At 52.2% G+C, this 11932-nt stretch overlaps 2 protein-coding genes across 8 annotated transcripts in view; one reads left to right on the top strand and one right to left on the bottom strand.

Moving 5' to 3' along the window:
• The window catches only part of STX6 (syntaxin 6), a 75623-nt gene extending 72384 nt beyond the window's left edge, over positions 1-3239 (top strand). For 3 of the 4 annotated variants that reach the window (XM_055084193.1, XM_055084198.1, XM_055084197.1), the window contains exon 9: positions 3035-3237. In XM_055084193.1, coding sequence (XP_054940168.1) covers positions 3035-3123 — 89 coding nt within the window. In that variant the 3' untranslated portion in view covers positions 3124-3237. Of the gene's footprint in view, positions 1-3034 lie in introns of all 4 variants that reach the window. The other variant, XM_055084196.1, reaches the window with a different exon arrangement.
• The window catches only part of KIAA1614 (KIAA1614 ortholog), a 42166-nt gene that overhangs the window by 20971 nt on the left and 9263 nt on the right, over positions 1-11932 (bottom strand). For all 4 annotated transcript variants that reach the window (XM_028488611.1, XM_007105131.3, XM_028488610.1 and 1 more), the window contains one exon: positions 7227-7370. In XM_028488611.1, the coding sequence (XP_028344412.1) occupies positions 7227-7370 (144 nt within the window). The remainder of the gene's footprint in view (positions 1-7226; positions 7371-11932) is intronic.

The following is an 11932-nucleotide window of genomic DNA, read 5'->3' as shown; positions in this document are numbered from 1 at the left end:
GTGTGTGTGTGTGTGTGTGTGTTTAGGAGAAGAAGTGAGCCTGGCCATCATGGGCATCTGATGAATTGTGGCAATACTGTATTTTTTTTTTTTTTTTTTTTTTTTTTTTTTGCGGTACGCGGGCCTCTCACTGCTGTGGCCTCGCCCGTTGCGGAGCACAGCCTCCGGACGCGCAGGCTCAGCGGCCATGGCTCATGGGCCCAGCTGCCCCGCGGCATGTGGGATCCTCCCGGGCCGGGGCACGAACCCGTGTCTCCTGCATCAGCAGGCGGACTCTCAACCACTGCGCCACCAGGGAAGCCCAATACTGTATTTTTTATAAAGGTTTAATGGGAAGAGCATATTTTAAGTCTCCATGGAGACTGTGTAGGACCTGCAGTCAGTGTTTCTAAACATTCCTGCTCTCAAAAGTATCTACTCAGGGTTTCTAATCATCTTGCTTGGACAAAATTTAGACAGAGTGACACTGGTGTTTCTTCTTGGTCTCTCCACCTTGCCTGTTCCAACACCCCCTCCTGTACCTGCCCCTCCCCAGGCTCTCACATACACGCTTGCCCTGAAAAGCTGTGATGACAATTACTGTGCTAGGAAGAGTTCTCACAGTCTGTCATCAACCTTTGCTCTGGAAGACACTGTGGCTGGTGGTCAAGTCCTGCTCAGCTCAAGAAAATACCTGCACAAATCTCACACTGGGCCTCTTAGAGCCAGGTAACCTGAGTTTCAGACACCTGTGCAAATGGACCCAGGCCTACAGGTCATTTCCTATCAGAAGCCACCTAAGTAAAGACAATGCTCCTCCCTTCCTTTCACAGCAGCACCTCCCCACCAATCTACTGCTGAGTGGCTGGGATTCACATCATTTCTCACATTTATCACTTGTCACTCACGTTGGACCCCTGCAGTGGCCTCTTATTCATTGGTCCTCCTGGAGCAAAGCTTCATCACACCATCTCTCAAGGGGGACACAGGATCAAATTCACAGTCTTTGGGGTAAAAATACAGGCCCTCCACATTCCTCTCTGCCTTCCTCTCCAGCTCTGTCCCCCCCCACCCACTTGTAAGGCCTCCACCCCATCTACCTCATGCAACCCTCCTGCCACTGTCTCCTGGAATCTGTCTTCTTAACCTGACTGCATTTGATTCCTAGGTATTAAATCTTACCTGTGTACAGATACCATGTGTGATGGTTAATTTTATGCGTCAGCTTGGCTGGGCCATGGTCAAACATAATTATACTCGATCAAACATTATTCTTGATGTTTTTGTGAAGATTTTTTTTGGATAAGATTAATATTTAAACTGGTGGACTTCAAATAAAGCTGATCACCCTCCATGGTTTGATGGGCCTCATCCAATCAGCTGAAGGTCTTAATAGAACAAAGACTGATCTCCCCTGGGCAAGAAGGAATTCTGCCAGCTGACTGCCTTTGGATTTGAGCTGCAACTCTTGCCTGGGTCTCAAGCCTGACAGCCTACCCTACAGACTTTGGACTTAACAAGCTTCCATGATACCATGAGCCAATTTTTTAAAAATAAATTTTTCTCTCCATATATAAACACACATCGTGTTGATTCTTTCTCTGGAGAACCCTGACTAATACATCTTGATGATGTCTCCTCCTCTGAATACCCATGCCATTCGTCATGAGAGGCTCAGAAGATGTCAGGGCTGGAAGGGACTGCCATGACCACGTGACCCCTCCTCGTTTGTACAAAGGAGAGGCCACACAAGACCAGTTCCTGGGCTGACCGGCACCTGAACAGCTGGGAAAGGCAAGTTGCAGGAATTTTTTCTCCCTCACGGAGCCACGAAAATAGAACTAGACATTGACCATGCTAATGGTCAAGTGCTGTCTGGAGACAGCGGCCTGGATTCTAGAGACCTGCTACTTCTTTCCAATTACCGAGACGAGTACCCATGTAGACAGTTATCTATGCCGGCATACTTTATGTGTTATGTTACTGCTTTTAGTCCTCAAAGCGCCTACAAAGGCTTCCCTAACTATACCCTATTCCTAGTACGTTTTGTTCAAGCCTGTCTTGACACTCCAATTTATTATACATGAAATGTATGTGAGTGATTGGTTGATTTACTAATCCTTCCTCTAATTGGATGCTTCAGTGATTCTGGAGGAAGGATGCCAATGCTCTCAAAAAGGCTGCCTTAGCGTGAGTTCCTTCCTCACCAAATTCACAGCTGTAACAGAAAGACAGATGTGGTATGCAATTAAAAGGAAAAGTGTTCAGACAATAGCAGGACGAAAACATCCATGTTTAACAATTACTGTTAAAACATGCCAACCAGTGGGGAGAGCAGCCACTGAACTGGTTGACTTTTCTAACTATACATGGCATTGACTGGACAGTGTGTTCTTCCAGGCTGTGCTTTCTGTACGGATAAATGGTCTTGCCTGTCTGACTCAGGTGAACATGTGTTCGCCTGGGCTCTGAGGGTGTCACTGGCCATTCCTAATCATCCCCCTCCCTGGCTGCCTCGATAGCCAAGCCACTGACTAGTCTCACAGCCCTGATGGGTTGGAATGGTCTGGATCGCAGATGGCGTGGAGCATGATGTACAGAGGCTACCCTTGGGGGTCATGGGATAGACTGAGAGGTCAGAGTTAAATTGTCCAAGACTGATTCCCTGCAAAGCTCCGTGGCAACCAGCTAGGGCTGAGAGCTTAAGGCACTCACTCACCTGTGCCACGTCAGATCACTACAACCTCAAACCTTGGACCCCAGGCCTCTGGTCACACCAGGAGAGGGGCTGGTGCTCACCCAACCGTGACTGCTGAGCCGGCAGAATAAAGCTAGAGCCAAGGTCCTGCTGTGTCATACTGCATTGTACCCTAGGCCCCGATTCACACCAAGGAGTGGGGTGAGTACTTCTTAAGTCAGGCAGCTGAAAAGTGCCACAGTGCAAGCTCTGGGGGCCTTCCTGACACTAGGTGTTCACTAGGTGTTTACCCTGCCCTGGGATGCAGTGGGGGACTGCACACCCGCCACCACTCCTGACTCTAGCATTTCCCAACAGGTGCTCCTCCAGGAGAATTTTTTTTTAAAGAACTACTGCTAAGCAAGTGGGTCTGCCTGCTTCGAGATCTGAGCAGATGCTATGCTTGAAAGGGCTGCTCCGAGGAATACTGAGGCGTTGTCAGTCATCCTGTTTTCTGGAACCCATATGCACACAAGGCCATCTTATCATTAGGCACAACAGCTGCAGTACGTGGGGGCCACGATTCTTCCAGGGCCCACGAAAATGTGTTAGGTTCTTTTAATGTCAAAAGAGAATAAATAAATGCACTTTTAAATCAAAGAAAACATTCTCAGATGTAATATTAATATATTCACCTTTAAGCCAGCATGGTCATAAAATATAATTTTTAACTTTGTTTAGGGAGGAAGGAGCCCACGAAGGCAAGAGTGCCTAGGGCTCCCAAAAGTCATTCAGTGGGCTTGCATTTGGAGAGGGATTTGTGGCTGAGATGTAAAGCTCCTGAGTAGGCTCACCCCTGGTGAGGAGGGTGCAGTGTCTCTCTGCTTGTCTCAGCATGGCTGGGGAAGTCCCTCTGATCCCCCTGCTTTGGGACAATTCTCTTTAAGTGACGGTGAAGCACTGCAGCGCCCTTGCCACCTAGGACCCCATCTGCACCTGCATCTCTTGAGCCTGTCAGGATCTCAGAAGGGGCTGTGAGATAATCACTCTGGTGGGCTCACTGTCCATGTGGGGTTCCTGGGTCAGCTCTCCAGAGCATTTTTGCCCAGTAAAGGAAGGCTCTAGGCAGAGAAACAGCATCACCTCACCCCCCAGAAACAAGAGGAGCCCCACTGAGCAGAGGCTCTGCTCCTGCTGCACAGGCAGGATGCCCTGGTCAGCCAGGCCCAGCCGGTGGAGGAAAGGCCCACTGGGAGATTCAGTACACAGGCTTAGACACAACAACCCCCTCCAAGCCCCAGAGGGCAATGCCCTGCTCTGCTGACAGGATGTGGGCTATACTTTCTAAGGAGGGAAAAATAAAGCTCAGCTTTCAAGGCAGTACATTCCTAATCTAATAAGGAAGTCCAGGTCCTGTCAGCCACATCAGCAACCTTAACTTTTACATTCAAGATGGAGAATCGAGCCATCCTGGAATTCACGCCGAAGGTACAAACAATATTTTTGTTCTAAAAGAAGAAATGGAGAGATGCAGGAGAGCTTAATCACATAAGGTACCTTCAACTCAGTTATTGAATCCCAGAGGCCTCCACCAGCAGTGCTGGGACCAGTGCATAAAGGTACGGTGAAGATTCTGGAGACAAGTACAGAGCGAATAAGGCACTAGAGCAGCAAGCAAACACCACACCTGCCAAGCTTCTCAAGATTGGGCACAGCAGATGCCTCAACCACCCCTCTTGGAGAGGATTCTGTCTGCTCAGACTCTGGAGTTGAACGGCCTCCTTGGGAAGGTCCCTTTCTACAACAACGCTGTCCAAACCACACAAGCTCCATGCAGTCCTACATGGCCACTACCTGACATAGCACAACAGCACTTACGGTGTCACCTTCCCAGGCCCTGCCTCTTGCTCACGGGTTCTGCCCTCCTGGGATTAGGAACACCAACATAGGTGTTCCTGTCCCCCAAATGGCAAGAGGTTGTGCTTCCAAGAGCTGCTCAATTTCTACATTGATTTGCTTCCAGAAAATGCGGTTGCTGCTTACTGCCTCTTCACCTCCTGGAAAAGCCAGTCTGTTCAGGATTGCCCCAGCTACCTCCAGCTAGACCCGAGATAAAGAAGACCTTCTGGAGACTGCTCTGCCTGCCCCACTCTTCCATCATTTTTCATCAGGCTGCTCTTTGGAAGGAGTGATGCCTCTGGGCTCGGGGGGGTGGGTGCACGAGGGGCTCCTGCATCTAATGAGGCCTCAGGCCTGTGTGGCACCTCCAAGTTAGCTCAGCACGGCTCTCCAGGGCGATCTGACAAGCATACCCTTTAGAAGCATTTGCAGCAAGCCATCTGGCGTTGATTTTTCAGCTATACCCTCTGAGGATTCACCAGCGCTGCCAAGTCAAAGTAATTCTTTTCTGGACACAGCAGCTGCTAAAGTGGGTCACCTTGCATTTCAGTAGCATTTCTACTGCTGGAGAAGAGCCTGGTGAAAGGGAACCTACTTTAAGCTTAGTGACTGGGGTTGTCGTGAGATGCTGACGTGATCTGGGGAAGAGGAAGTGTCCAAAGTACATTTACACCATCCAGTCTGTTTTGCAGATAGTCTTGCCTGTTTTGAGGCTCCCCAACTCCACCTAAGTACCTAAAGAAAGGGGAACAGGAGGTTTCCATGGAAGTCTAAGGCTCTGGGCCTCATATACATGCAGAGTAGAACAGTTAGGATGCTTCAAAGGAGCCACTCCCATTCCTAACTAGTGTCCTCCAGCCAGAGGGAGACAAGGTACAAAACGTGGAGATAAAAGAGTAGCCTGTTTGGTACCTCTTGCCAGGATTCAGGGTCTCCTGAGCCCCTCTCCCAGGGGTCCCAGTGACACTGAACACAGAGGCAGGCTGCAGTCTTCTGCTCCTGCTGGAGTCGTCTCAAAGGTGCCAGGAAGGTCCTCAGCCTTTAATGAGAGGGCTCAGCATGCCCTCAAAGAGCACGTGATCCAGTTCCGCCGAGGATCCTCGCTCCCTCCAGCGCCCACCGTGCCGTGGTCCTGCTGGGGCCTGGGGCACTTTGGCACAGGCTGGCAGCCTCATCGCAGGCCAGCTGCACCGGCAAATGCCACACGTAAGTGACTGCTTGGGGAGCACCGTACACGGAACAGGCACAATGATGGGGATGGGATGTCACGCAAGGAGTAGCCACACATGTGGAATGCCGGTCTGAACGTCCTTGAACTTGTACTTTTCCCATCTCTTCGTCCCTCATGAGCTCAGCCTGCCTCATAGCTCCAGCATCATGAAATCGGGGTAATGCCCAAATCCGCAGTTCTGACTTCTCTCCTCCTGTACACCTCCTATATCCAACTGCCTGAGAAGCATCTCCAGTGGGTGTTCTGTGGGCAACCCCTCCAAAGCCTGATCCTGCACCTAGGCTTCACCTCTTGGCTAAGGCCCCACCAAACCTCCAGACACCAAGTCAGAACCCTGGGCTCCAACCTGGATGCCTCCCCTTCTCATGTTCCCCTCATCCAGTTGATTAAATGATTAACAGTCAGAGGTAACACTCGTATTGCACTCACTATATGCTGGGTGCTGTTCTAAACACTTTACATATAGTAACTCATATAACCCTCACAACAACCCTGTTAAGATAGGCACTCGTATGATTCCCATTTTGCAGATGAGGAAATTGAGGCACACAGACTTCTCTAAGAGCACACAGCTAGTAAGTGGCAGAGCCAGAATTCAGTGGCCTGGTTCCAGAGTCTTAACCGCTTCTCGGCTGCCTCATTAAGCCTGCTTGCTCTGTCTCCTGGCAGTCTCTCATCTCCACACCCTGTCCCCCATCAGTGCTCACCAGGACCACGGTGCAGCCTCCTCACTGCGCCTGAGTCCCCCAGATCCAACCCATCCCTGCAGTCAGAACAGCTTTCCTGAAATGCAAATGTGATGGTGCTACCCACCTGCCTCAAATCCTTTGGTGGCTCCTAGCTATTACGGGAGGCATCCAGATTGTTCAGCAGGCCTGGAGGCCCCCGTGAGTGGCCTCCACTGAGCTTTCCGGCCTTCACACCGTGCACCCCCCAGCATGTCCTCCGGCTCCAGCCTGGCCAGACTCCTGAGCCTGGTGCTTCTGCTAAGTTTTTGCCCCGGGATGCTCACCCCTGCCTCCCGCACCTGCGGAAATATCTAAGTCTCCTTGAAGCCCCAACTTACAAGCCACATCCTCCAGAGCCTCCCCTGTCCTTTCCAGCGGAGTTACAGTAGGTTTCCTGCCCTGCACACGCATCTTTCCTCTCCTACACCACCGCCCACAGAACTGTGTTGATCCGTTTGCCCGTCTTTTTCCCTGGAGACCGTGACCTCTGTCCTCCAGGGAGCTCGCATTATGTCCCGTAACATAACACGAGCAGGCCCTCAATGAAGGCACGCTGACTGACTAGAATGAAAGCGATGCCTGACACAGGAAAAACTCACACACAGACGGGAGGGAGGAGTGAGCAGCGGCACTGTGGCTGGATCCCATCTCTTCTCCTGCCACAGCCCCCCTCCACCCCACCCCAGGCCAGTCTGAGCCGGGCCCCACTCACCGGCTGCCCTGGGCAAGGGTGGGCACAATATCGTGGCTGGCACGGACGGGCCGGGTCCTGGCCTTCATGCGGGCTCGCTGAAGCAGATGCTTGGCTTCCTCATGCCTGGGTCTCAGCACGGGCTCTGGCTTGGGACTAAAGGCCCTGCAGGGTGGCACATGGGCCAGAGCGGGCGGGGGAGGGATTAGAAGAAAATAACACGGATTAGGAGGGCTTTAACAGTGTCGAGCGAGCGTGGCTATGCCAGAAACAGCCCTGCGTGTGCAGCCTTCCTTGTCCAGCTCCCACACGCAGGGCACCTAGCCTGGGGCCTGGGGCCTGGCCCTGGGCGACTCTGGATGGGACCAGGGAGCTGGCCCACCTTGGACATCTGCTCAGAGACCGGAGGCAGAGAGCCCAGGAGGATCTAGAAAAGGGTAGGGGAGTCTCCAGATTATTCTATTGTTCCTTCCCTGGGCAGACGGCGGGAGTTATCTGGGAGGAGGGGGAGAAAAGGGCCTGGGGTTGTCGGGCTGGGCTTGTGCCCAGCCAGCCAGATGGTCTTCACACGTGTCCCCTCCCTCTCTCCTTCTGTCTCTCTCTGCACCCACCCGTACCCACTGGGGCCCCCACCGCAGACACAAGGAATCAGCGCTCTGCCCGTCACTGTGCTGCTCCTCTGAGGGAATGACATTTTCATAAGGCCTCAGCCCCAGTCCTGACCCGGCAGGCATCAGTCCCGGGCTGAGAGACATTAAGCTGGACCCACATCAAGTCAGCAGTGGCTCGGGTTCATAATAATAAAGGTCCTCTAGCAGTCCTCTCCGCCTCCCGCGTGTGCTGCCTCCTCCCCAGCCAGTCCAGAGCTGCAGAAAATGATAGCAGCTCTTTTTCAAAGCCACCTCCCAGCCAATGACATGCAGCCAGCGCCAGACTCCCCCTGACCGGAGCCCACCTGTCCCCAGCCAGCCTGGCTGGGGACAGGTATGGTCTCCACTTGACAGATGAGGGCTCCAGAGCACAGAGGAGCACTTGGTGCGTCGTCGCTCAAGGTCGGACAGCAAGGGAAGCAGAGCAGGCGTCAGCCAGCCCCAGTGCCTCCACGTCCCCCGCCCCCTCCCCGCCCCTGGTCCCAGAGCAGGCCGAGGCGGAGTGACTTCCGCAGCCCTGTGACTGCTTCTGTCCTCACTGCACATACGTTGGGCTGTCCTCACTAGGGAGGGTCCGCAGGAAGAGGACCTGGGCAAGTAGAGGCTCAGCCCGGCCTGCATCTCAGACTGCAGCCCACCAAATCCCGTGCCTTACCCACCCCTTGTGTCACCTGGAGAAAAGGGCCTTGTCTTGACAGGGGGAAGGTACCAAGTAGTTTCCTAGGTGACAGATGACAGAGATGTGAGTGGGAAATGGCACAACCCTGAGGCCTCCTTGGGACAACCTTAGACAAGCTCTGGGCAGTCCATGATTTTTTTTTTTCCTTCTTTTTTCTTTTCTTTTTTTTTTTTTTTTTTCTCATTATTTGCACCTAATCCTGCAATTGGGGCCAAGATAAAAAATAAGAACTGCCAGAACAAAGGCACCATCTGTGCCTATGAACCCTGGCAGGGCCCAGGCACAGTTCGGGAACCAGGAGGGCTTACGGCAGAGAATGAAAGTGAGTCTCCAGGCCTGCTGCCCTGTGAGGAGAGGCCTCCCTTTGCACAGCTTCCCGGGCAGGCAGGGCCTCCAACGCACTGCCGAGAGAGCAGCTGTGCTCCCCGAGGCTCCGGCTCCGCCAGCAGAGATAATGAGGTTACCAGCCCAGGGAGAGACGCATCTGCAGCCGCAGGCCTCTGGCTGCCAGCCCGCACGCTCGGAGCCTTCCGGTGACAGCTGTGGTTCCCCGGCTGTCGGAGGGCATTTGTCACAAGACCTGGTGGGCAGGCAGGAGGGCTCCAGGCAGCTGGCCAGATGCTGCCAAGATCGGCCTTCCCCCCAGGTTTTTAAACCATTTTCCAGCTTTGCTGTTTCCTTTCTGCTCCCTCTACTTGGAGCTGTTAATTTTTTTTTTTTTTTTTTTTTTTTCATCAGCTGCCCTGCTTTGGTTCGCTGGCCAGATGCTGCCAAGATCGGCCTTCCCCCCAGGTTTTTAAACCATTTTCCAGCTTTGCTGTTTCCTTTCTGCTCCCTCTACTTGGAGCTGTTAATTTTTTTTTTTTTTTTTTTTTTCATCAGCTGCCCTGCTTTGGTTCCTGGCAGACAAAGCTGGTTTCTCCACTGATTAGAAAAGCAGAGTTTTTAAGGCGCCTGGAGGCATCCATGCAGTAACAAGCTGAGCAGGGAGGGAGCAGCAGCTACCTTCACAGATGGCAGCCAGGGTCAGCAGGGCAGGCAACTCTCGGTCACGGCGCACCCCGGAGAGGGCAGGCCCTGACAGCCCTGTGGCAGGAAGGGGGTCTTTCTCCCAAGCGGCAGGGGGCAGACAGGTGCAGTGCTGTGAGCCTGTCCCAGTCTAACTGCCCACCCCCCATCACCGCATTGTCTTGGTCCACCCAAGGGGCAACAACCCTGCCTGACAGACAGGTTCTGACTCCTCGGAGGAGAAGGGAGACTCTCCACTCTAATCTGACCACAGCCCTGGAGCCAACCCCTTCCCATCACAGACTATAACCCACCGTCCCAGCTGTCACAGTTCCTTTAGAGATTTCCTGGAAGGATTGGGGTGGTCCCTGTGTGGCTTGGCAAAGACAGCTCCATCTGAGCACAGAGAGCTTTTGTCACGGCCATGAAAGCTCGCACATGGAGGGCTCACGAGCTCAGCGGGTGAGGCACAGGGAGAAAGTGGCTGAGTGCTTCCCCCAGGCCTGTTTCCCCATCTGTAGACGGCGGGAGTTACACAGGGGACAGAACTCACATTGCTACCCTGTAAGCCAGGGCCTTTGGCCAGGTAGCCTGCCGTACCACAAGGTGGGGTGGGGGACCCTGACGTCCTCTGCGGGGGGTTCACAGATGTTTGGCCCTCAAGAAGCAGCAACAGCTAAAAGAGCTACTGGCTGGGGACAACGGGACTTCCACGTGAGTATTCTGGCCCCTCCATCTGCCCCTCCAACCACCAGCATCCTAAGCTGCTTCCCAGGACAAAGGGCAGCATGCAGCCCCCTCCCGCTCTGGTCTCTCCACCTAAGCCCGTTTCCTAGCAGAGAGACAGGCTTAGCTCTGACTGCAGCTCCCCTCGCACCCAGGCACAGCCAGGTCAGGCTCTCCAGTCAGGACAACCACCATTGTCTCCCAGTCAGAGAGGTCAGGGGGACAGAGCGGCCTCCTTCTGCAGCCATCATAATCCTAGATTAAAATAATAAGTCCAGCAAGTCTGGCTTTAACTCTTTCATCCCAGGAATATGAATTAGGGAAACAATTTGGAATGTAAAGAGATCTGACATTTCCCAGATTCCAGGATGCAGCAAGTAGAGGGAAAATATAGTGTACAGAACACACATAAGCCTTTCTGCCTGGCATTTGTGCCATTTTTGTATATTAGAAAAGCTTTTTGATGACCAAGGATAGAGTGCTCCTGCTGTCACACTGTGCGTGGTTCCCTGAGTGAGGGGGAATAGGAAAGGTGGGCCCGGAACCGATTCTGGAACACGTGCTCCATGAAGGCAGGGGCCTGTCTGGGCTCATTACCACAGACACCTTCTTCCCAGGCTGTGGGACGCAGACAGGACAGAGCCTAGAGTGGTGGTTAGAAGTGTGGCTCTGGGGCAGCCTGCCCAGGTTCTAATTCTGGGCTGCCACTTCCCAGCTGTGTCACCCTGGCAGGTCACTTAGGGGTTAAGGCTCAGCTTCCTCCTCTCCTAAATAGGGGCTCAGTTGTTAAGTGAGACTGATCCCCTTATAAGAGCTGAGCACAGAGCCAAGAACTTGGTGAGATTCCATCGATATTAGCATTTATTTTTATTGCTTTTACTATTTGCACCATTATTTTGTTAAGTTACTCTCACCCCCTTACTGAGCAAAGGATGGAATCCCTGAACTATAATCTATGAACTAAACTATAAACTAAACTATAAACTAAAACTATAAACTATGAACTAAAATCACCTGCCGAAGAGATCCCCTTTTCATCTGCCAGGAAGGCGTGTTTAGAAGAGACAGGCTATCCTAAAGCTAGAGAGGGCTTGGTGGGTTTTGTTCTAGACCTTCAGAGCCCTTGACAGGGCTCCACAGAAAAGGCAGTTTCCATAGAATGGGGAATGGGAGGAGGCTGTTTGGTAGCGGAGAGACACTGCTGCCCAGATAATAAAGGCGCTTCTCTCAACAGAGAAGGAAGAGCTGTTTAAGAATGGCATATACCTGGACAAAACTCTAATTCGAAAAGATACATGCACTCCTATGTTCACAGCAGCGTTATTCACAACAGCCAAGACATGGAAACAAGCTAAGTGTCCATCGACAGATGAATGGATAAAGAAGATGTGGTACATATATACAATGGAATACTACTCAGCCATAAAAAAGAATGAAATAATGCCATTTGCAGCAACATGGATGTAACTAGAGGTTATCATACCAAGTGAAGTAAGTCAGAAAGAGAAAGACAAATACCATATGATATCACTTATATGTGGAATCTAAAATATGACACAAATGAACTTATCTACGAAACAGAAACAGACTTACAGACATAGAGAACAGACTTCTGGTTGCCAAGGGGGAAGGGGGGTGGGGGAGGGAAGGATTGGGAGTTTTGG

This window comes from Physeter macrocephalus, chromosome 4 (assembly GCF_002837175.3).
Source record: "Physeter macrocephalus isolate SW-GA chromosome 4, ASM283717v5, whole genome shotgun sequence".
In the NCBI taxonomy this organism is placed as follows: domain Eukaryota; kingdom Metazoa; phylum Chordata; class Mammalia; order Artiodactyla; family Physeteridae; genus Physeter; species Physeter macrocephalus.
The sequence above is the reverse complement of the archived record's forward strand: the minus strand, read 5'-3'. Positions and strand labels throughout refer to the sequence as shown.